This window comes from Pieris rapae, chromosome 8, assembly GCF_905147795.1.
Source record: "Pieris rapae chromosome 8, ilPieRapa1.1, whole genome shotgun sequence".
NCBI lineage: Eukaryota > Metazoa > Arthropoda > Insecta > Lepidoptera > Pieridae > Pieris > Pieris rapae.
Genome location: NC_059516.1, coordinates 2,349,486 through 2,373,845, shown reverse-complemented (window position 1 = coordinate 2,373,845; position 24,360 = coordinate 2,349,486). Strand labels below are relative to the sequence as shown.

The 24,360-nt window shown below is 33.7% G+C and overlaps 2 protein-coding genes across 5 annotated transcripts; one reads left to right on the top strand and one right to left on the bottom strand.

Moving 5' to 3' along the window:
• The first annotated feature begins 1,990 nt into the window (after positions 1-1,990).
• LOC110995651 (protein downstream neighbor of son homolog) lies at positions 1,991-7,958 on the top strand. Its single transcript, XM_022262910.2, has 10 exons — positions 1,991-2,193; positions 2,297-2,418; positions 2,733-2,928; positions 3,061-3,194; positions 3,350-3,572; positions 4,184-4,334; positions 4,922-5,127; positions 5,647-5,850; positions 6,467-6,659; positions 7,234-7,958. The coding sequence occupies exons 1-10, from the start codon at positions 2,119-2,121 to the stop codon at positions 7,410-7,412; spliced, it is 1,683 nt and encodes a 560-aa protein (XP_022118602.2). The 5' UTR covers positions 1,991-2,118; the 3' UTR covers positions 7,413-7,958.
• A 226-nt stretch (positions 7,959-8,184) lies between these two features.
• Positions 8,185-22,428, bottom strand: LOC110995624 (chromodomain-helicase-DNA-binding protein Mi-2 homolog). 4 transcript variants are annotated; one of them, XM_022262881.2, is made up of 20 exons: positions 22,223-22,428; positions 21,747-21,817; positions 21,138-21,257; positions 20,597-20,738; positions 20,342-20,487; positions 18,972-19,148; positions 18,657-18,851; positions 17,867-18,013; positions 17,487-17,615; positions 16,825-17,000; positions 16,389-16,512; positions 15,869-16,018; positions 14,772-14,941; positions 14,516-14,690; positions 10,722-14,135; positions 10,186-10,380; positions 9,742-9,904; positions 9,488-9,624; positions 9,211-9,264; positions 8,185-8,460 (listed from the first exon to the last, which is right to left on the bottom strand). In XM_022262881.2, exons 1-19 carry the CDS (start codon positions 22,257-22,259, stop codon positions 9,256-9,258), a joined length of 5,877 nt encoding a protein of 1,958 aa, XP_022118573.2. In that variant the 5' UTR covers positions 22,260-22,428; the 3' UTR covers positions 8,185-8,460; positions 9,211-9,255. The 4 variants fall into 4 exon arrangements, with proteins under 4 accessions (XP_022118573.2, XP_022118571.2, XP_045485269.1 ...); XM_022262879.2 differs by having other exon boundaries at positions 21,138-21,260; positions 22,223-22,427; XM_045629313.1 differs by lacking the exon at positions 22,223-22,428 and adding an exon at positions 22,084-22,183 and having other exon boundaries at positions 21,138-21,260.
• Positions 22,429-24,360: the final 1,932 nt, after the last annotated feature.

The following is a 24,360-nucleotide window of genomic DNA, read 5'->3' as shown; positions in this document are numbered from 1 at the left end:
TTTGCAAATGAGTTGCCGACCTATACAACCAATACCAAATCCACCTACCTCGTCCCACGATGTATTCCTTAAGTCTTTCGTGCACATAATTAAAATAAATTTATTGCTTTAATATTAAAGCAATAAGTTTATTTTAATTTATATTGCTTCTAAAAAAGCATGCTTAATTAAAATAAACTATGTACCGATAGAACTGTTCAAACCAAACTATTTAGAACAGATAATGAATCATGGTCATTTATTGGACAAAGGCGAAAATTGTGTGGGCGAGAACAGTAACTGAATATAAATAGCTTTATGGCTAACGAATGACAAATTTTTAATGAATATGTATACGTATAACCGTTTCCTCCATATCTATGCGGTTAACATGGTGTGTGCGTTTGAACCGAGAGTTCTAACGATCCCGGAGAAATACTTCATAATTATAACTCGGTTAGAAGTAGACGCAGAAGTATGCCCGCGGACGACAAAGGATCACAAAAACATTTCAACAAAACAATTGCGTTTAATTATATGATTGACAAGTTAATGGCTACGTACCTACAAATTAATTTTACAGGTAATATAATATTATTATTGTTCTTCGACATTTTCGAGAAAAAATTATACCATTCGACATTTGCAAATGAGCCACACGCACATGCCACAACGTTTTACAATCGCAGGTAGGTGATATATTATCTATTTATTATGCTAAATATAATAAAAATTACATACAAAAGTTTACTTTCAGCAATGAAATACACTTTATTTTAAAGATTTTAAAAGTTAAATTAAATTTCGACTTTGTAATATCAAAGTAACAGAAATAGCAACGAGATTTTTGAATTAAAATACTTTTTAAATATAAAATCAATTATATTAATATATAGTGTATAAAATAGATAACTATCGCAAATTTCAGACTTATTTACTATTTTACAATTTTTTTTTATTTATTTTTTATATACATAATATGTAGGAAATTTAGCACGTAACTAATGCATTTTCATTTGATACTTACAGATTAATTTTTACAGTGAAATTTCTTTAGGCGCAGGAGGGTAATTTTTTTACGGATGAAACGCAATAATAATGATATAAGCGTCACGATGATATGCAGCGAAAGAGAGGGAGAGATTGATTGAGACCGATTAAGAGAAAGTGAGAAAGGGCGAACGTAGCATGAAGCAAATAGCCGTGGATCGAGAATAGGGAGCAAGCAAATGAGAAAGATCAAGAGAGAGATTGAGATTGAGAGTGAACGTCGTATCACGCACAGTGCCATGGTGATAGAGGTAGGAGAGCTATCATTATAGTGAGAAAGATTGAGAAAGACAGTCACGGAGATCGAGAAAAATATTCGTTTAGTCATATTAGACAGAACTTTAGTTGGTAATTCTGTCGTATAAAGTCTTGTGCAGTAAACGCAGGTGTTATTATCTATTTATATTATGATTAGCATGTAAACATTGTGTAAACAGTGTGAATATATTATATAAATACATGGAGTGATCATACATGATCATCTATTGCGGCTTTTACCTTAGTAATATTTAATTTACAAAGAAGTTTCACTGCTGACATGTGTACTTTGTACGCACGCACTTTTTTTCATACTTTTATAATTTATCATAGGTAATTGATAAAGATTTCGTGAAAGTGAAAGATACTAGTTAAATTGTTTTAAAATCTATCCAGTAGAAAGAAATAAACAAGAATTTAGACGGAACATGAAAAACACGCGTTTATTATGCAAAACCATATAAGGGACCAGAGAACTCAAACAATGAATATGGACATTGGACGTACACATAAAGGCGTTATATTGTATCAATCCTAGATTTTTGGAGTCGGTTAAAAATTCACAGATATGATAAGAAATTACTAAAATTATTTTTAATTCAATGTCAATGTCAGTTTACCCCCTTTTTGGAGTTTTGTTATCTGGCAAAGTTAACATTTCAATTCATTTCATCAACGGTCAATTGTCATCAATGTTATTACTACTTTTCAAAATGTGTTTACACTTTACAGTTTAACTTAAAATTTATTTATTTTTCAAAATTAACGTATACAATTTAAATCCTGTGCGCAAACTGACCCTAGAATATTATACTTGAAAAATTGATTAATATGGACCCGCCATCGCCATGGAAAAAGCCAAATCAAGTTATGCAGATACATAAAAAGAGAAAAAAAGCTTTACAGGTATATTTATCGATAATATATGTTATTTAGATATCGTTGTAGTGTGGTTATAGACTAATTTGAGCTAGTAACCCATTAAATATAACCATTAACAATTTTACAGGAACGTATGAAACAGTCGTCCAATTCGATTCCTACAGAAACAAGTTCCACAAACAAAACGTCAGCTAACTTAGATTTCTCTAGAATTCTTAACGGCGATAAAAGAAAAAATCCTTTTTCCAAGTAAGTTCTTTAACAAAACATAACCTTCATTAACCTTACACACAGAGCACAGAGTACCTGAGTAAAATGAAGCTGCCTCACAAGCCCACTCAAATACCTTGCCCACAGGGCATACATTACAAGCTTCAGGTGCTAACAACTATTTAAAAAAAAGCACATATAAGCCATTTAGGATTATATGGTGTCTTAATTTAAAATCATAGTGAACATTCTGAACATGTGTTAGGCACGAGAAAGGCTTTCATTTCATTGTACTGCTCTGATATATTTAATATTGCAACACAGGAATTTCAACTTAAACCATTTTTTTATAGGACAGCTGCACAACAGAATAAAAAAGTAAAGTTAGAAGATACTATACAACTAGATGAATCAAATGATAAAACTCTTTTTGCATTATTAAATTTACCTAAAGTAATTGAGAAACCACCACATGAAGTTGACACAGAAAAATTATCAACATTTTCCAATCTCCTACAAAAATTCACTGCTGAGCATACTATAGACAACGTAAGTAGTAGATTGTGTATTTTTATTCGCTGAAATAAATAGTCAACTTTACACACACATTGATCGGTTCACCTGAGATATTAATATGAATTCATATTCTATATTTTTATGTTTATTATTTTGTACTTGCAGAAAGTAATAGAAAAGAAGTACAAGAAACTGCCAATAGACTGGGCTCTGAAAACAAAATTAAGACTTATGTCAGCTAAACCATTCCCATGGACTAATAAATTAAAAGCTAGTGAGGAGGCTTCAGGAATAACTGGGTATGTAATTTACTTTACAATATTTAGTGTTGAATATTGAATAAAGGTTGATTTTCATCTAAAAATAATTTTAAAATCATTACTTAACATTTAATTTAGGAGCTCTATTTCAGCTTCTTTACATTAAAAACTAATTTAAAATATTTATTACACAGATTTGTTCGTTGCTTAGACACAGCGTCTTCATCTACATTAGACACGTCACCGAGAGCGCGTTTTCATCAGACATGTTTATATTGGCAACATCCACACTTGCCTTGGTTAAATCTCTTTCCACGGTCTGGCAGAGTTGCAGCCACCAGCTTCCTGGCTACCAATGAAGAGGTCAAGAAAGCCCTGCTTACAGAATGGACAGAGAGTTTTAGGTCATTGTTTCAGGTAACTGATAAGGATCTATAAATTCTTTACATAGTAATAAGTACTCACAGATTAATCAAGAATATTAAAAATAAAATATATTTAAAAAAAAGATTTTTCAACAACAGCCAACAAAAGCCAACTTAAAAAGCCGAAGGAGGTTATATATTATTTGTATTTCTGGGTGGATTACCTTGATCAAGCCAAATCAATCCAGGTTATCAGTGTAAAGTTCACAAATTACCTCTTGGCGTGACTATCTATTTTAACCAATTTAAAGTAAACACTGTATTATTGTAAACTTATAATTATTTAAACATCATTTTAAATTTATCCGACATTCCGAATTATAACTTTACAATAATACATAACTTCAATCCGTTAAAAAAGTGTTTTCTTTAAATGTGTAAAAGTTATGTTAATAAAAGACAATACTATATTTTGACCAATTTATACTTCTGTGTGTAGTTATATTTACAACTGTTATTTTTTTAGTATTTTATATAAATATAATATGTAGGTATTGAGGACTACTTATAGCAAGACTATTTAATTATAAATTATAGTATGCATGTTATAAAAATTTGTTATGTTGTATAAAATTTTCTTGATCTAAGAATTTTTTTTTACAGCTGTTACGTGCACTACACTGTCCATATTTCTATGTCTGTGGCAACACGTTTACATGTCTGTTCCTAGCAGCTGGAATCTGCGGAATGACTGAACCCACAGCACTAATAGCACCCACAACTAGGGGCTTCAGACAGACCTTAAGGCAAGAAGGTAAGTGGTAATTTAGAATATTTGTGTCACAAAAATGTATAATATTAAGCCTTTAAAAGTAGATCTTTAAGTTTATTTCATAAAAATGTCTTATATGTTTAATTAATACTTTTCAACTAGTATGGTTCATTTTATGAAGCTAGAATTTAAAAAATGCGGTAGACATAGTAAAAAAAATCATCGATAATATCATATATTTAGTTATAAATAAATACATATTCCAAATTGAAACCTATATTTTCAAAATAAAAATTCTTCCACAATTAGAATGCTAGTATCCTTAAGTAACATAGCCTATAATTTTTATTATATAAATAAAAATTAAATGTGGTGCCGTATTGGGACAAGGCGGTAGATTGTATGAAGAGAAACGTGCTCATATGAAGAATGATATAACCTAGTTTCAATTTTAATCTTTTTCTATATTTTTAAAATGTACCGAGATCTTTTTAGGCCGGCTTTTTGTCTGTGTCCCTCTATCCTTGCAGAAGAGTAGGGATGTCTAATGATACAAATTTAATGACGTAGAATAAGTGATACCTGTAACTTATACTCCATAATAAACATATTTTATTATCAATGTCTAGACGTGGAATACACGATGCCACTGAGGCCTGATCAAAAGAAGAAGATGAATACCTCAGAGGAAGATCGAAAGAATTCCTCCCACGATAGTTGTTATGACACAATGGACACAGGGGAACATGCTTCGGGGGATGAAGAGGATCCTCATGAGTTCCTTTCCCAAATGGGATTGGAAACTGATGAGATTAATAAGATAAATAATGCACAGGTCAGTTATGAATTTATTTATAAAAGTGTTTCGAAAAATTCTTGAATCAACTTTGTATTCCTCGGCTTGCATGGATATTACCAAAAAAAAACTTTTTTATAATACTTTAATTTAAATACAGTCAAAAAAGTTTAGATTATATATACCGATTATATTGATCAAAATCAAAAGTCCCGGCTAAATTCTATTGTATTAAACTGTTACTACTATTTTTTCGACCAATATACTTTTAGATTAAATGTATTTTTCTGTTAATGATTATTTGGTTGAAACATTATAATGTAATAAGATATTTTAGTAATGTGATGCTACATAATCATCATATTAGAATAATATAAGAATTGACTATGTTCATATGATTGATAGTGTAATGAATTCATTATGTGTAGCAGAATATGCGGAATTTAGCTAAATATATTTGTACTATATTCTTGCAAATAAATTATTATTATGACCCCTCAAAACCTCACAAACTTTAGCTCTTGATAATAGTTTTAGTCTAATTTTATATATTTATAGGCCCGACTAGCCCATACCGCAGAAAGTACAGTCGACAACGCAGCTGAGTCTTTAGTGGCTGTAAGAGGCGCGGATGCGCAGGCCCTTTTTAATTTCCTTCTCAACTGCAAGTCTCTAGTCAGCCCCAATGGACCCTTTGCGGGGGTCCCACCCACTTTGTTATCTCCTACAGCCTTTCATGGAGGGACGCTGCAGTCTTTAAAGGTAATATATGTACTAAACAGTATTTGAATTATATGAAAATTGTATTAAAATCCTTTTAATATCTGTAGAAGTAACGATCAAAAATACGTAAAGTACTAATTAACAAAACAAAATATCTTTATTCATATAGGTAAACAGGTACTCTCATGAACGTCAAAAAAAACAAATTAAATTAATTGGAATTTACATTTACTACCAAGTCAAGGGCGTAGAGCGGGCAAGAAAAACTGGCAAGAAACTTTCCGCCACTCTTTTCAATCGCAAAGTTTTTCTGGACAATACACATTCAGATTCGATACTAAGTCCAGTTTGAAATATAATATTTGAATTGACAGAAATTTATAGTAAATAACCTCGTGTATAACGCTCCTAAAACATGTCTTTTGGGATCTTTCTCATTTTCTCTCTCGCACACTAGTTTGTAGAAAGATACTAACTAATAGTTCACTCTCTCTCACTTTCAAACTCTGGGTACCTAAACTTAAAGCCGTAAAGATATAGTCCGCGATTATCTGAATCGTATGTAATGCGAAAGTTGATTTAATTATTCTGAACCATTTTATTATAAAAAATGTGGAATTTTGTGTGTAGAATGTTTACTGTTATATTTTTGCAGGTCCGCGAAAATGTAATCCTATCAGATAGTAAAAAGTATTACTCGATAGAGTTAAGAGGTCCACTTCTGCCGACTGCCCTTCACTCAATATTCAGAGTCTTAAATACCACATCCAATGCCCAATACAGCGCCACTTTCGCACATCATCAGCCAACGCTGGCCTTCTCTTGGGCGGCAAAAGTCATTTCTGAGGGTAAGAGCTTAATTTTTTTTTTACATATTGACGAGCTTAATCGAGTTTACCTTATTAGTAAGGCTAATTTCATATAACGGTTTTGATTTTCAACGAAATTTCTTTATATTAAATGTAATTTACATATAGATCTGGCAGATAAAAACCCTAATATACACCGAAGTTCAAATGAAAAATATCTAAATAGGAATTTTAACTTTAAATTCGTATAGCCTAACCTAATGGGACTCCATAAAATCAGATACAATTTTTTTTTATTAGACCTTACTTTATCGATTTAAGTAAACTTTTAAACATCTAAAAGTAGTTTCATATTAAATAAATAAATAAAAATGGATTTATTCATTTTGAGTACATTTGCATTCCTATGTATAAGATTTAGGAACCATATTTTTAAGTAAACAAAATACCTGTGTCCGGGTTCCCATAACAAACTTAATTATAAATTCCTTAAATATATTTATATATAATTTAATTACATCTTTTTGTTTTTAAAAACAATTACTATGATATTATTAATCAACATATAATTATCTACAATTACCTCAGTGATTGACACTGTTATATTTTTTAGACGAATCAACAAAAGAAAACGAGCCCAATCACTTCGCAAAAGCATTTAACAAGGAAAACCTCTCAGACTGCGGTATAAGTGAAGATTTATTAACACATTTTTGTTCCTCTGAAGCGAATAGCATTCTTTCTTTAGATAGTGTAAAATATAATTCAGAAGATGATACGTTTACATGGTGATATTATTAATTGGCATCAAGGGGTTTACCTTGAGCATATTGATGACTTAGACTAGTCAAAATAAAATAAAACCATGTACTACTATGAACTTAAATAATTTGTGGGACCTGTCAAATATTTAAAAATGTACCATATTTGTCGTGAGATTTACTTTAAAATCACGTTTTGGAGAGTCAATTCTGTACTTAGTTAAATTTTCAAGGTGACAACTGCTTGGAGACTCGAAAACTAAATTTAAAAAAATTCTTGGGTTTAAATTTGATGTGTGTGTTTTTTAAATAAAATTTGTTTGATGCGTGTGTATAACGACTGTCGTATTTCAAGTGAGGCCTCTTAAGTCCTGTATAATGTTTCTTCTTTTGGTTTAATTAAAATAATTTAAACCGAAAACAATGTCAGTTTTAAAGATTTTTACAAGCTAAATAAGACAGCAGTAACTCCTATTATCTTTTACTTAAAAAAATGCAACAATTACTTTATATTTTAATATATTTGATAAATATAATTTATTTACGACTGACATCTCCTTGTTAAATAAATGTATTGTAATATGTAATGTCAAACAGTTATTTTTTTTAGACACGTTGTAAATACATATATTGATAATATGTCCTTTATATTAAATCAATTTATTACTAAGCTATTTATTTTGTGAATTAAAATCTTTACATAAATGTGTGTTTTTAATTGTCTGCATCCAAAATATATTAACCCATAAATTTTCTCAATGCCAATCACAAAAACACTCAACAGTTAAAATAAAAAGTCAGAATACTATTATAATTGTTTATTAATTTTTTTCATTTTTGGTAAATCAAAAATAAAATTTTCATAAGTCCACATATAACTTATGCATAAACAAGATTCATACACATAAGAGGAAATAAATAAATTCATGGATTCGGGAATCCACTTCAAAATGACCTTATCAAAATGTTACTTAACATAACTGTACTAAATACTAATTATCACTTTCAAACCCAAGGTGGAACAGGAATCTTGGAAAGCTTATAACTAAAATATTCGTCTAAACGCGTTACACCAAAGGCTGGAACAAAAATTGAACATATTAATAATGCATACATTCATCTATGCCCGGCGAAAACTTTATTCGGTTTGGAAGGTACAGAAAGCTGGCAACATTTGTGTTGTTTAACAGAGCAATGTGTTAGTCTATGCTTGTCTTTGTCTTGTCTTTGAAGGAATTCACGAAAACATAAATATCCCCTATTGACACATTGCATGAAAAGAAAACAGTGAGAGTTGTTTGTAGTATACATCAGATCTTTTAATTCTGTCATCATTTTTTTTAAAATATATATTAAGTTACATATTAACTAGTCCGGGTACTAGAATACCGCGTGAACATTATATGTAGCCAACTAGCTTTATTAGCCGATCAATTAACAGCCTAGCCTTAACGGCACCGGCACGGCCTGAAATATGTTCAGCCAGTTCCTCAAACAGCTAGGCAAATGACTTGGATCGGTGACATTACATTACTTGCCTAGCATGTTGACTGTTAATATTAATTTAATTCCACTTTCTGCCACTCAAAACTCGAAGCGAAACTCTTCAAAATGTCAATGTGGCAACGGCAAACCACAACTTTAATAGACAACAAGTACAATCGATGAGTGTGTAGTGACAATAATAATGCAGCATAATAGTGACAATAATAAGTGAAATAAACTTTCAGACCGTTAGTAAAATGGCGGTTAAGTTTAAAGGCTAGGCAGTTAATTAAACGGCTAATTAAGCTAGTTATCTGCGACATACTTATATATAAAATACAAACCTGTCAAAATCAGTGTTCAATATCCGGCAAGTACACTACGCGTGCTTATGATTTCTGCAAAAAGAAAAACACCAATAAGTAAACCAGTAGACGACTCCCGTATGTCAAAATCCAATGAGTTTTTGTCGTATAGGACTTAGACAGAATCTTAGCGCCGGTTTTACTACAGTTACATTGTTTTCTTCATATAAAGTACGTATTCATGTTAACAAATTTTAGTTCTAGCAAATTATATTTTTATTTTTATAATTTTGGGACAAAGCATATCGGTACTCACGTTGGAGGAGGGCGTGGCAGGTTGTCCGGGCACAGAGTACTGAGGCCGGAAGTTGGTGAAGTTGGCCGCCGTGGCAGCCGCCGAGAACCCTGGCAGAGTGCCTGTCTGGAAGCCCGCGGGGAACTGTGGCATTTGACCTGGAATATTTAAATAATTTTCAGAATTATTTAAATTCATTTAAACATATAGATATGTACTAAAAAATATTCACTTTAAAAAAGTAATTCAATATTGAGAGTTAGAAATATATTGACCGGCGGGTACTGGATTCCCAGCAGTAGCAGCGAGTCTCGAAAGGATAGACCTCTCCGACATCTGGAGACGCTGCGCCACGGGAGGGATGCGAGCCAATGTGGCTGGCAGACGGGACACGTCTGACTTCATGTCTGATAGGAGTTCCTCCAGTTGGTTCAAGACCTGGAATTCATAATGCAGAATTTATATTATTATACTTATAATGTATAATATGAAAAAATAAATGCTTTACAATTTTTATGACAAATTAGCAATAGTTATAATTGGCTCTTGGAAACTATCATTTTTGTATATATCAGTTTGTATATATCTTTGATAGGATTTATTTAGATGCTCAGAGTTAGAAACTGATCTAATTATAAAATTAGTAGTGAATTTTAAACAAAAATTAGCATCCAACTATAAAATAATTGTGATTACATGTGGCTAATATTTAAAGGTACCTTATGCAACACGGCATTAGCAGGCTTGTTCCCAGCAAGAGATTCCTTGCTCAGGTGTTGGTGGGACTCGGCAAGGCATTCCACTTCGGCGAAGCGTGCGTTCAGCGACATGGCTGGGTGGTTCGGGTCCTGGGTCAGGTTCAGATAGGCCGCACGACGAAGTTGTTCCTCGATAACCAACGCTTGCTCTAGCAGCTGGAATTATACATTTTGATTTGTAATATTAATCGATGTTTTTATTTGAAACAATACTTTAGATAGAAAAGTCTAATCAGCTTCATAGACCAGGGTCGATAATTTTTGAAACAAAAAAAAAATAGTACGATGAAAAAAGCAGGAGAATACTATAAAATGAAAAGAAAAATAATTAACGTGCGATTTGAGGAAGCCCTACCCAATATTTCAGAGGATGCTAATTTTAGTACATAAACATTATTAAAATTTAAATTATTTGTGCTTACTCTTTCTAGACGTTTATCTGTAATATTTGAACTATCATTTTCTGACATAATAATTTCGAAATGAAGATAACTTACTTTGAATCTTCTTGCCAAAAACTTATTCTTGATCTCGAGGAAGTTGCCTTTACCGACGTCCATCTTAAACGGCTCGTTGATTATGGCAAACCGTAGGTCATTTTGTATGTCTTGCCACCTTCCATAGCCGTGGGTGACAATACCAGCCAGGAGCCAGTAGTCATGTCGTCTGTGCCATATTTCATATTCTCGACCCGGTGCCGCCGCCCTCTCCTCATTCAACCACAAAGTGTGAAGCTCTGTGAAACCTCCGTCAGCAATGTTGAACATAAACTTGCGACGCTCTACCTTCAGATCCTCTTCTTCTTTCACGAGAACCACGTCATCGTCGTCCTCGTCTTTTTTCTCTTCTTTAGGTTTCTCAGAAGCTTCAGACTCTGCCTTCTCACTCTTTGCGTCTTCTTTCTTATCATCATCCTTCTCTTTCTCATCTTTATCTTCTTTTTTGTCATCGGTTTTCTCCTCGTCTTTAGGCGGTTCCTCGTCAACGGACATTCGTCTTTCCTCTTTAACTTCTTCCTTGATCTTGGTCTCTTTATCTTCGGTTTTAACTTCCTCCTTTATGTCACTCGTATCCATGGCTTCTTCCTTTTCTTTAGTTTCCTTAATGTCAGGCTTTTCTTCCTTTATTTCTTCTTTGTCATCCTTATCTGAGCTTCCAGGTGTAGGTGCTTGTCCCGAAGCCTGAGCGGCCTGTGTCGGGGCGGGCGAAGGTGCGGCTGAAGCACTGGGAGTGGCAGAAGACGGGGCCGGACTAGGAGCTGAACTTTCTGCGCCTGCTATCTTAACCGGTTCGACCGGCTTCCTTATCAATTCCGGCATACTGTAATACCCATTTATGTGCTCAAATTCTTGTACTTTCTTTCTGATGAGACTCATAACACCAATTCGTGTCAAAACGTGTTGCCGAGAAAGACTCTCTCTGGGCACGCCGTCTGCGAATGTTTCTGCATTATCTGCACCGGGTTCACATAAATGCCGCATAAATAGCGATACATAGGCTTTGAAGTTTCTCTCCGATTTACCTCTCAAGTCACGAACTAACCACTGCGAATTGAATGCATCTTGCGGCGGCATTCCATAGCGCATGATAGCGTTGAGGAAGGATTTTCTCTGCCTGGCGTTGAAGCCAAGTACTTCCATGTTCCCTCCCACTCTCGCAAGTAAAGGCGGAAGAGGTCTGTCTCTTTCTTCTCGTCTTTCGAGACGTCTCTTGCTTCTACGGCTGAGATCACCATTGTCATTCTTTTCATCGAAGTCGTCATCTTCTTTATCGTCTTCGCTACCTTGCGAAAAGTCGGAGTTATAATCTGAACCATTTTCTTGCCATGTAGAATCTTCCCTGTTTTCTGTTTGAGCGACACTTCCATCGTTATAGTTAACTTGTTTACGAACTCTTTTGCCTTTTCCGAGTGTTCTGGCTTGATCTTCCTGATGTTGTTCATAGTGATGCCTAAGAAGTTTAATCCAGTAGGCAGGGTCGGTGTTCTCGGCTTCTTGTTTAATAATTTCGGTATCCACTTCTTCCTCGTTATCGCCTTCTTTTGTAGAATAACTGGCCACTTTGAAAGAACTAAGATATTCGTTAGCCCACGATTCCTTCTGTTCGATACCTTCTTTGGAACGATCGAGCAACTCACCTACAGCTCTATCGTCATAATGAATAGCCTCTTCTTTGCCTTCTTCCTCCTTAAACAATTCTTCAGTACCGAATCGTAAAATGTCATCTAATTCCTGTTTCGTAAAATTCGCTCCTTTTCCACCCATTCCAGGACGCACGACCAAGTGAGTCAACATCATCTTCCTCTTGGCCACCTGGGTTACTCTTTCTTCCACACTGTTACGCGTTACGAATCGATATATCATAACTTTGTTGGCCTGACCGATACGGTGAGCTCGGGAGAACGCTTGGATGTCGTTATGAGGGTTCCAGTCAGAGTCATAAATAATGACAGTGTCAGCGGTTGCCAAGTTGATACCCAAACCACCGGCTCTAGTCGACAACAGGAACACAAACTGCTGAGCACCAGGTGCATTGAACCTATCGATAGCCTCTTGACGTATGGTTCCCGTGATTCCACCGTCAATTCTTTCGTACTTGTATCCCTCTCCTTCTAAGAAGTCCTCCAAAATGTCCAACATTTTTGTCATCTGGGAGAAGATTAGCACTCTGTGTCCTTGTGCCTTAAGCTGCCTTAACATTTTGGACATAAGAACTAGTTTTCCCGACGCCTTCACCAAGGCCTGGGTGTCGTAATTACCGTGAGGGCCTAAAGGCGCCTCTTCAGCGGCAACGGGGAACAGGTAAGGGTGGTTACAACACTTCTTCAAATCCATCATAACGTTGAGTAGCGAAACTGTCTGACCACCGCCCTTTGGATTTAGCGCTTCGTAGTTCCTTGTCAGGATGTACTTGTAGTATTTCTTTTGCATCGGAGATAACTCGACACGCACGATAAACTCCGATTTCGTAGGCATATTCTTGAGCACATCAGCCTTGAGACGACGCAACATGTGGGGCCCGAGCATCTCATGCAGCCTCTTCACCTGCTCCTCCTTCGATACATCGGCGAATTCATTTTGGAAGGCGGCCAAGTCGTTAAATTTATCTTTATTTAAGAAGTTGAGAAGATGGAAAAGTTCCTCAAGGTTATTCTGCAGGGGAGTACCGGTCAGGAGGAGTTTGTAGTTAATTTGATATCCAGCCAAGAGCCTGAAGAACTTCGACTGGTTACTCTTGAGCCTGTGAGCTTCGTCGACGACGAGGACGGCCCACTCTATGGAACCCAAACAGGTGGAATCGATAGAAATCAGCTCGTATGACGTCAGCAAGACGTTGAATTTAACTTGGGACTTGATTTTCGAGGGTCTACCACCTCGGTTGGCGCCATCGTCGAACGTCAACTCGTTTTCACGTATAACCGCCCGAGAATCCTTATCACCGACGTACGTGATACAATACAAATCTGGAGCCCAAAGTTCAAATTCTCTCTCCCAGTTAATAATGGTAGATAATGGGACAGATACCAAGAAAGGGCCTTTGCAATGTCCTTCTTTAAACAGGGAGTTCAAGAATGTGACCGTTTGAATAGTTTTTCCGAGACCCATCTCATCGGCTAAGATGGTGTCGATGCCTTGACCCCAAGAATATCTCAACCAGTTGAGACCCTCCAACTGATAAGGATGCAGCTGCATTCCCGTTTCATAGACGTATGGCGGTTGATCTTCGTATTTCTTATTCAAATTTGTGGTCGGCCGATCTGGAGGTGGGTTATATTTTCTACATCCCTTGCCCTGAACACCACTACTATTTTCATCATCGTCAGTGTTTTCTCTATTTTTGCTTTTTCTGCCTGCTTTTTTGCCCTTGCTGCCCTTAGACTTTCCTTCGGACGTAAAGTAGGCACGCATATCCTGGAAAATAACAGTTGTTTATTTATTTATTTCGTTATCCTACAGCGAACATAAATTATATACAATAACAAATAGATACACTGAAAATATAGCCAGAGATGGAATACATCATAGATTTTAACTACAAAAAGGTTCAAAAATTAACAAAAGGAAACAAAACAAAAATTATTCAACACAACTAAGTGGCACCTAATTTGGCTGTGTTGCGTGATAGTGTAAAACTGAGGGTATGTACTTGTATGCGGATAACCCACCCCCACTCATGCAAGTGATTTTGCGCTATGGATATTCTTAATATCCATCCTCATCCTTGTTTATTAAAAACAATGAAATTCTAAACATATTATGTAGATTTATATTTTCATTTTAGGGCTTCTTACCTGATAGTAGTCGACAGCGTTTTTCAAGCCGGCAATATCCGCATGTTCAGATTCCCAAGTACCCTGATCGTAGGAAAGATCTCTCCACTTCACCAGGTAGTAAGTTGTGCCATCTCTGGATGTACGGTGGTTTATCACTCGATGCACTACCAGCCATTCAGGTTTAACACCATATCTGTAAAGAGTTTCATCATCATATATCATAGCTTAAATACTAAATAGTTTAATGAAGCTTTTCACGCAAAAATATTTTTACCTGTAATACTGTTCTTCCAACATTTTCTCATTCAAATCGGATTGTTGTACATGTCTACTAGTGCGTCTTCGTCCCTCTCGCTCCTCCATGCCTTCGTCTAGCTTCGGTGGTTCTTCAGGGTCTGATTTACGCATGTAGTAGCGGTACATTAGCGGGTGGAACACGTCCAACTATAATAAATACAATAATTAAGTTATAAAAAACTATTTTTTTATTATTAAGTTGGTTTATACCAACTCCAAAAACCCGGTTAACATTTAACCAGCTACCTATAGCTATAACTGGGAAACTACTGAATCCGGAGTATACCTTACAGCCTACACTTTTTTAATTAGAATTTATTTAATTAATTTGCTATAACACCTCTACATTGTCACACAATGGAGTGTGCAAATGTTGAATGTACAGAGGCGTTAAATAGAAAGTAGAAAAATCGGTATTAGAAAAAAAATATTTCAGTAAGTTTTACTAATAACATAAAAAACAATTCTAATTTGAACGATATTGTGAATAGTCTGTTATTTTCGCCTGACGTCTTTTGCTGCACCAGAAATTATATTGTATTTCTTTACTTATTTTATTCATATCTTGCGATATTGAGGCATCTTCGAAAGATATCACGCTTAAGCAATCACAACTCGTAAACAAACGAACGGATTCCTTAAAAAAAAATGTTACGTATGATCCCGATAGTCGAGTTTAACACAGGCTAGGACAATAAAGCGACGAAATAAAGTACACAGCTCTGCAGTTAATACGCGTCTTAGGAGACTTGTAGTTTAATCTAGACACGTTACATGGAGTATTTTTAAATAAAATAAAATACGTTTATTTTGGAACATAAGATCATCTAGGTATCACTTATTCCACGTCAATCAATTCAAGCTTGTAGGCATCCCTACTCATCGGCAAAGACAGAGGGTGTAGGCCGAGAGAAAAAGCCGGCGTAAAAAAACTCTCGGTTCTCTTTTAAAAAAGCAAATCATCAAACAATATTTATAACAAATATATCAAATTAATTAGAGGTAGCCTGCCCAGCACTAGCTTACTACTTGCTACTTATTGTAGTTCTATTAAGCTGAACTTTTTGAACAAACCTGTATCTCTGAAATCCAGCTACAATGCCAGTAGGACTTCTCGTGCCATTTTACGAAGAACTCTCGGGAGCGAGGAGCTTTAGACTTGCCGGTGTGCTCCTTCCAACGCCATGTTAAAATCTTTGCCACTTTGCCATCCATCGGTGGACACTGTAAAACATGTAAGGTTTCTTTATATTATATTATACGGTTAACTTGGGATGAGTTGGTTACGTTCCGTCGGACCTTAGAGAAATTTGCAAGAAATCACTTGAATTTTATAATACCAAAAGGATATCTGTTTTATATAAAGTTTTGTCTTTATTTTTATATTAAACAGATATTCTTTTGTCTGACGATCAAAAAATAAATTTAAAAATTAATATAATGTGAATGATTTGGGAACCGTAATACACATGTATTAACATCTAAAATAGTAAATTTAAACAAATCTGTTAAACTGATAAAACAACAATACATACTTCCTTGTTAGAACTACGTTTTAAAATAAGTATCGATGCCTAATAAAAAATATACTCACACTGCAGCGCGGACATTTCCAATCTCCATCTGGTACTTCATCCAAGGGCGGGTTCAAACAGAACCGATGATATGCCGAAGGACAAGAGTCACAACATAGCAGTTCACCGCCATCTTTACAGATCCTGAAATTATATTAATTAATTAATATAAAAAAATGTGGCTTTAAATATTTTTTCTGAGTCACTGTCACGAAGGTAATGGCAATTTAAAAGAGTTATTAATATTCTAGACTTTTAAAACAAGCCAATGATTCTTTTAAATAGTTAACGGCGCTATTTAGGTAAGAGGTTAGGCTGTTAATGGAATGGCTTACTAAGCTAGTTGACTGAAACTATCGGTATTTACTTTTGCCTGTCATTTAATTTAGACTGCTCGTATAGTATGTTATTTGCTATATTTATTTGAATAATATTGCAATGGATATTATTACTAACCTACAGAACTCCTGGTGCTCATCATCATCATCCTGGTCCTGGGTTCCTTCAGCCTCACAATGAGGACAAGACCAGCGGCCTTCGGGAGTCTCCTCAAGCTCTGGTTCCAGACACACCAAGTGGTATGCACGAGGGCAAGTGTCGCAGAGGATAATTTCACCACCTTGTTGACACACCTGAAAATGTAATTTCAATAGTCTGTAGTTACTTACATTTTTTATCATCAGCTAGACCCAGCTATTTAATAAATTTTAATATTTATATAAGATCATTTATGTTATTCAATATTTTTATAAAAAAAGGGGTTATCAAAATTTATGTCTTCTCAGATTTATGTACAAAATAGTTTTTCATTGATTAAGAGCACTATTTAGTTGTTTCTAAAAACAAAATGCATATATAAATATATATAAATAAATAATTAAAACAATTGAGCTCGTAAAAAAATGAATCGCAAGTATATTAAGAAACAAATATAACTATCAGCTTTAACCTTATTTAGATTAGATTAGTCTTAATTTTTTGATGTAAAGAAACTGAGATTCAAATAATTTTTTTATAATCTTATAGGTTAAATTTAGCGAAAGGTACCCACCCACAAACACCATGTATGTATTATCAACCAATATTTGTCTTTGTGACCACATAACTTAAAGTCTTACCTCACAATAATCTTGATGTTCATGTTCACCTTCGGCACCATCTGGGAACTTGTTTGTCGTCTTCAATTTGTTCCTCTTCTTCTTTGTTTTGTTACCAATTTTCGTCTTCGCTTTCTTTTTGGGCTGTGGCTATAAAAATTATCATGTTGGAAATTATATCTTATTTGTTATTAGACTTCTACATTCGACTATTGAACAAAATTTCACAATGTTCAAAAAAAGCAAATTAGTATTAAAAAATTTCCTAATGACATTTCAAGATACTCTCTTTACATTCTCTCACTCTCACTCTTTGGAATAAACCTCAGTAACAAAATAATTTCTTTCTGAAGAAAAACTTAAAGCAATGTATTTCATTCTATACAGTATAACATACTCACAGGTAGATTGGGATCCTCCTCCTTTGGTGGAGTGTTCTCTTCAGCCACACTGGGGGCAGGTCTTTGTTCATCAGCTTCAGCCAACATCTGTTCGAACTCTGCGTCTGAGTCAGTATTCGCCCCTGCGCTGTTCTCGTGATCTTCTTCCTGTAATTATTAATAATTTTGACATCACTTATTAGATATGTTTGTCAAGCTCAACACAATAATTATTTCTTTTAATGCATAATAATATGATTCTTATTTCGTTTTATGCAAAAGGTAAACTATGGTCAAAACACAATTAACCTGCTCTAAAAACTAACCGAAATTATAGTATATGGCTATATGCATTAAAGGGTTTCTGTTTATATGTGTATTCCGTTTTGGCTTTTGTGTGTAATGTAATTGTTTGGTTATTGTTTAATGTATTAGCTGTAGGAATACTTAAATAAATAAAAAAAATAAAATAAAATAAAAAATAAGGGTTGATCTCCAAAACAAAATCAAACAAGAAACTGAATAATTATTATGAATGAAAAAAGACAAATGTGTTTAGGACACAGGGGCCACGTTCAAGTATAAAGTAAGCACTATAGGGAGGAGGTCTTTGATTTTCTTATTTGGCAATTATGTCAACAGTAATTATTTAGTTTTTTACACATATCACCAACACATTGTCTATGCTTGAAAACAAAATGCATTTTCGAGGATTCCTAGACTGAAATATTTAAGAAATAAATAAATACTGTCTGTTTAACTTGATTCTCACGCGTAGGAAATTGAATTACATATTTTAAATTAAACTTACACTACTTGTCCGTTTGCGTTTGCTGAACTTAATTTTGAGCGTGGGTACTTTGGGCTTGCGACCCGGCTTTCCTCTAGGCGTGGACGTATTGCCATGTTTTGGCTTCCTGCCGCGTTTACGTGGCGCTGGTGTGCTCTCATCACTGATCATGTCGTCCTCTTCCTCTTCTGGCTCGTCTATCGAGTCATCTATCAGCTGTAAGTATCACATACTTATTTAAACATACGAAAGAGTTGTTTTGATTGCTGTTAACTTTCATTAGTTGACTAATTATCATTAACACTGGTAACAATCTATACTTTTTGGATATGTTACCTTTTCTCTAGGCGGACGTCCACTCCTTTTAGGCGCATAATCTGAGGCCGTTGAAGTGTTCGTATTTTCTTCAGAACCACCAATATTCTGATTATTTCCTCCGTCCAAGTGAGGGTTTGTCTCACAAAAAAGTCGCCACTTTGCTGCGACCAACATCATAAGTTTTGACACTGGGACCTAAAAAGGTGAATGTGGTACCAATTTATAAGACTTGGACATACCGTGTATGATTGGGTGATTGATGAATTAAAAAAACGTTTACATGACCAAAGAAAATTATACACTAACGTTGCAAGGTGTCAAAGATTCGCCAATACGTTTATAGCGTTAAGTTTTGTAAAGTTCGATTTGTACTAGCACTTCAAGAGTTGCTGAAATACTGTTGAATAAAGATTTCATAATGACGTTTTAAATCGTAATAATATTAGTATGTATATAATTTTGCGTTTTAAATACACAAATTCTCAAAATTCTAGTTCTGTAGTATGAGATCTCAAGAATACAAATTAGTAAATTTAAAATACATAATTAAATCGTATAAAAAATAAATTAAACCATGATTCTAATGTGAAAAGTGACATTCTAGTCAAACAATAGTAAGCTAAAATCGTAAGTCAAGAAGTTAATCGATTTGACATAATACGTGAGCGCTAAGTCTCGACTTTTAAGTCGCGTTAGTGTAAACACTTTTTGTAACTTTCGATTATTAATTATCTTCTCTAAACTAACTTAATAATCTTCTTTAAACGAGCAATTCTTGTATATATATACAAGAATCTTCGAATCTCGGAATCGGCTCCAACGATATTCATGAAATTTAGTTTCGGGGGCGATAAATCGATCTAGCTAGGAATCATTTGTAGAAAATGTCATTTTATTCGTGTTTTATCAACTTAAACATAGATAGGATCTTTATTCGATAATTATATTAATATTTCATAATTTTATTAGTATGTAATTCGTACTTAAATATAATTTCCAAAAAACACAATTTATAGAAAAAAAAATACCGAGCAATGCTCGCGGTCATCCAGGTACTATAAACAAGGAGAGAGCAGTTTAAATTACTATGAATTAACAATTTTTGTACCAAAGATTTAATACTAAGAGTCGACGATGGAAATTACTCCTCAGCAGTGAGTTTAATAATTTAAATAGTCGGAGCGCCTACAACTAAGAAACAGGCGACATTATATAGAATATGTAAAGTTAATTTTCTTTTCATTTCAGTTGAACGCTGAAACAAACTCTTGGATATACTATATGTGACGAGACGCGTTCCCGCTTATGTAGTAGATTACATATGGCAGTGTTTGTATTCTTAATATATATTTTTTTTTAATACATACAACTTTTTTAGCTTATCTTACCTTTGGATTCTCCTTAACAATAAATGGTCGCACATGTTGCTGGAATAGCTTATAACTGGTTAAGTTTTCGAGATCTGCATCTGAATACTGAATGTCTACATCTGTGAGACCAAATGATGAACACACCTCTTCCACTGTGGGCATACCTGGCAAAGGGCATCCAATAATATTAGTCAATTTTTAAATTAGTAAAAAAAGCAGAATGAGTCTGTTTCAAAATAAAATAAATAAAAAGTAGTACAGATATATTCATACCAGATCCGGAATCAGAAGCAACTGGAGTTGATGTGTTGTGCTTGCTTCCACGCCCCTTGCGTGACTTCTTGCTGGATGAAACTGCACTCAATGCATAATCACTGTCACCTTCAGCCTCCATTTCCATACCAAAATCTTCATCCTAAGGGTTGGTAAATTATATATAATTATTCAATTTCTTTATACAACAAACACCAATTTATTACATTATTAACAATCTCTCAGTACTTTTACCAGCAATCAAAATTGAATGGCAAAGCACTAATATCACTCACTATATAGCACATTAGCACTATATATATTAAGATGTAACTTGTCATGTGAAAAATGTAAGCACATAATTATCTGATAAGAATTTTCACTTAAATGTGCAGTAAAATGTATTATTATTATGATTACATATGCACATTTTAAGGTTCAAAAAGAAACATTTAAATATAAACACAACACCACTGTCATCATATTTATTAGTGACAATACCCCTAATTTACCTATATATGAAGACAAGCCTTAAAAGTGTGACCATAACTAGAAAACTTACTTCTTCACTCTCATTCTTTCGCTTCTTTTTCTTCTTTCTTCCTTTCTTTTCTTCACCTCTGGCTTTTCTTTTCTTTCCCTTTTTCTTCTTTCGTCCATCTTCTGGAGAATAGTCATCATCCTCCTTACACAAAAAAAATCAGTTAACACTTGTGACTAAAATACACCAATTCAATACCAAGACATGGTTTTGAATTGTTGCGGTATATAATAAAATTTGGTCAATGTTTTCACTTTTTTTATAATAGTACTGTGATGTCAAAGAATTGTGTTCTCTGCCTGACTTTTGTTTTCTTTGGATATTTATACAAAGACTTTACACAATGTTATTTATAGTAAAATTATATGTTTTTAATTATAAAAAATAAATTGATTCATCAGAATTGAGCTTACTACTAAACAAATTAAAATTTCATTATTCTAATTTTTTAATATAAGAAATATTCTTTAATAGCCAATAATATAAATACAAGACACATTTAAAATACATAATTTGGGTTCAGATGATCCTTATCAATATTATTATACCTTGTTGAAGGTATCTCTTCTGGATCTACAAATTAGTCCAGAAATTGATTTATCATTTAAAAACTAGTGTTTCAAATTTTACCTTTGGTGGAGCATCATCACTTTCTGCAGAGTTCTCATTCTGGCCTTCACCTTCTTCTACATCCTCGTCCCCTGAAAATTTAATTCACCTTTACCACTGATAATGTAACCAATATTTCACTTATATTCAATAACACTATCAAAGATTTTTTAATTTCGCAAATATTATACTGCCACCGGTAAGGTCACTAATCCCTTTGTTTGGCGGCGTCCATTTTGTTAAGTAGTAATGAGGGGATAATGCATGTTCTTTTCTGTCACAAGTGCCACATACAAATATTTACAAATGACCCATAGTCATTATACCATATCAAGACTTGAATACGCGAAAATATTACCCATCATGGAGTTTGAGGGTTATTTAGAAGAGATAAGATCCAGTCGAAAATTTTTCAAATTTTAATTGCATACCGCAGGTAAACAGATGATACCGCTATTCACATTTTAGCTATGACATGCTAGAAATTCATCGTTTACCTGCAAAAGAACCATCTACTTCTTCGTCTGATGCCATTTAAATCACGATTTAACACAATTTAAAACTTTATTCAAAATTTTAACCGTAGAAAGGCAAAGGACGCGCAGTTTTTGCGACAAATGGTTTAATTAATACAGAAATTGATGCCGCCGTCACTACGATGAACTAGCGTAGCTAAGAATGAGATAAAAGATAACTTTTCTCGCTCATTCAAACGAGCATTCTATGGCACATTGACTTGTTATTTTTATCAATACTAAGATAAAAGATGGCGTTTTTAAGACTTTTTTTCTTTGTTGCCAGATGTAAGAGACATTGTTTTTACATTTAATTTTTATTAATAAATATAATGAATTTATTTTTTGTAGTAAATTACTAATTCAACATAAATTACAAATGTATGATTTAATAATTCTGTGTAATTTTCTATGATACTGAATTTCACAGTGTTCCGTAATGTGCCATAACAGAGACACGTTTCGTTATGATAGTTTTAAATTTTAATATTATTGTATTATATTTTGTTTTATTAATTTACTAGCGGCGCGTCCCGGCTTCGCACGGGTGGATTTCTTTTTTTAATTTGTAGGTTGTTATATTCTTAAATATTGTAATCCATTATTTTGTTCTATCGTCAATAGTTTTCGCAGCGGATATGATGAAAGATTACCATTTTTTTCTTGCAATTAAAATAGCCTATATTAATCATTGATAATGTAGAATATAAATGGTGAAAGAATATTTAAAACCAGTCACTTTATGAGTTACAATTTGTTAGAAATAAAATTACATACAAATCTTTCCTTTTTATAATTTTGTATAGGTTACATGATAATATTATGATTTTGGAGTGCTCGTTGCTGTATGTTGCCTACGTTAGATTGCAAAAGTGGATTGAAAATTTTAATCTGAAAGTAGTACTTGTTTTAAATTAAACTTTATATTAATAGCTTTTGAAACAACTAATTAGTAATGAAAATTAGACTTTTGAAAATATTACAAATCTATATGCAGTAATTAGAGATGATAATTATTAAAAAGTGAGTAAATCAGACAGCTTAAATAAAAACGTTTTTGGGGCACAGTATAATTACAATATATAATTTATTCGCGTAAGATACTTTGTTATTTTTGCCATAAAATATAATGTATTACATAATATTTATGAATTCCTTGCCAAAATCTTAAAAAGCTCGCCAATTTTTTTTTATATTGTGCATAGGAGTTTTTTCTAATTGGATGATGAAAATTCCATACAGGTGAAACAAAGAAATAATTAATAAACAAACAACAAAAATCGGTACTATATTATACCAAATTTTTTTAATGCGAATTGCGATTCCAGATCAATTTCAGTGTTGCAGCGTTATGAAAAGTACTAAATAGTGATGTTGCGAAATACGGATCGATTCCTCTGGTTTACAGTAGTATATCTAAAAAGGATAGTGTGGTTTTATGAAACCGCGGTAAAAGTGAAATTTTTTAGACATTTATCTAAAAAAATTTAGAATAATATTCCATTAAGGGTATAAAAATCGCTTTATCAATCTTTATATTATCGCTGACCTATGGGTCTAGACAAATGGCTTAACGGTAGTGTATGTAGAAAGTCGAAAACCAATTTTGTATGAAAATGATAGCTCGTGTCGACATTGGGTAACCTAGGCCCTAAAGGCGTGAGACGGGACTCGGAGTTGGGATACAATAAGCGACGCCATGACAGTGCTACGAAAAGCTTACGCTAATCGGTAGCCAACGGCCAATTAATGTTTCGGCAGTGTAGAAAAAAACACGTATATCTGCCATTTTTTTGCGTGATCTCAAAAGGTGCTGTTTAGTACAATTCAGTTACGCTTTTTTTTAATGTTAAAATATTTAGTATATTGAATAATCTTATCTTTTTTTGAATAATAAAGAAATCTGTAGACTATGGTCAAGTCGTTAACTGGGGTCTAGTCAAGACTATTTTTGACTAGTTTTCGACTTTGTACATACACTATTTAAGACGTTAAGCCGTCTTGACTAGACCCCCTGATATGGGAAAACCAAAGAGAATAGAGACTAGAGTGCATTATATATTCTCGCGAATATATTATCTATATATTCGCGGTAGTAAAAACTGAAAACTTTATTATTC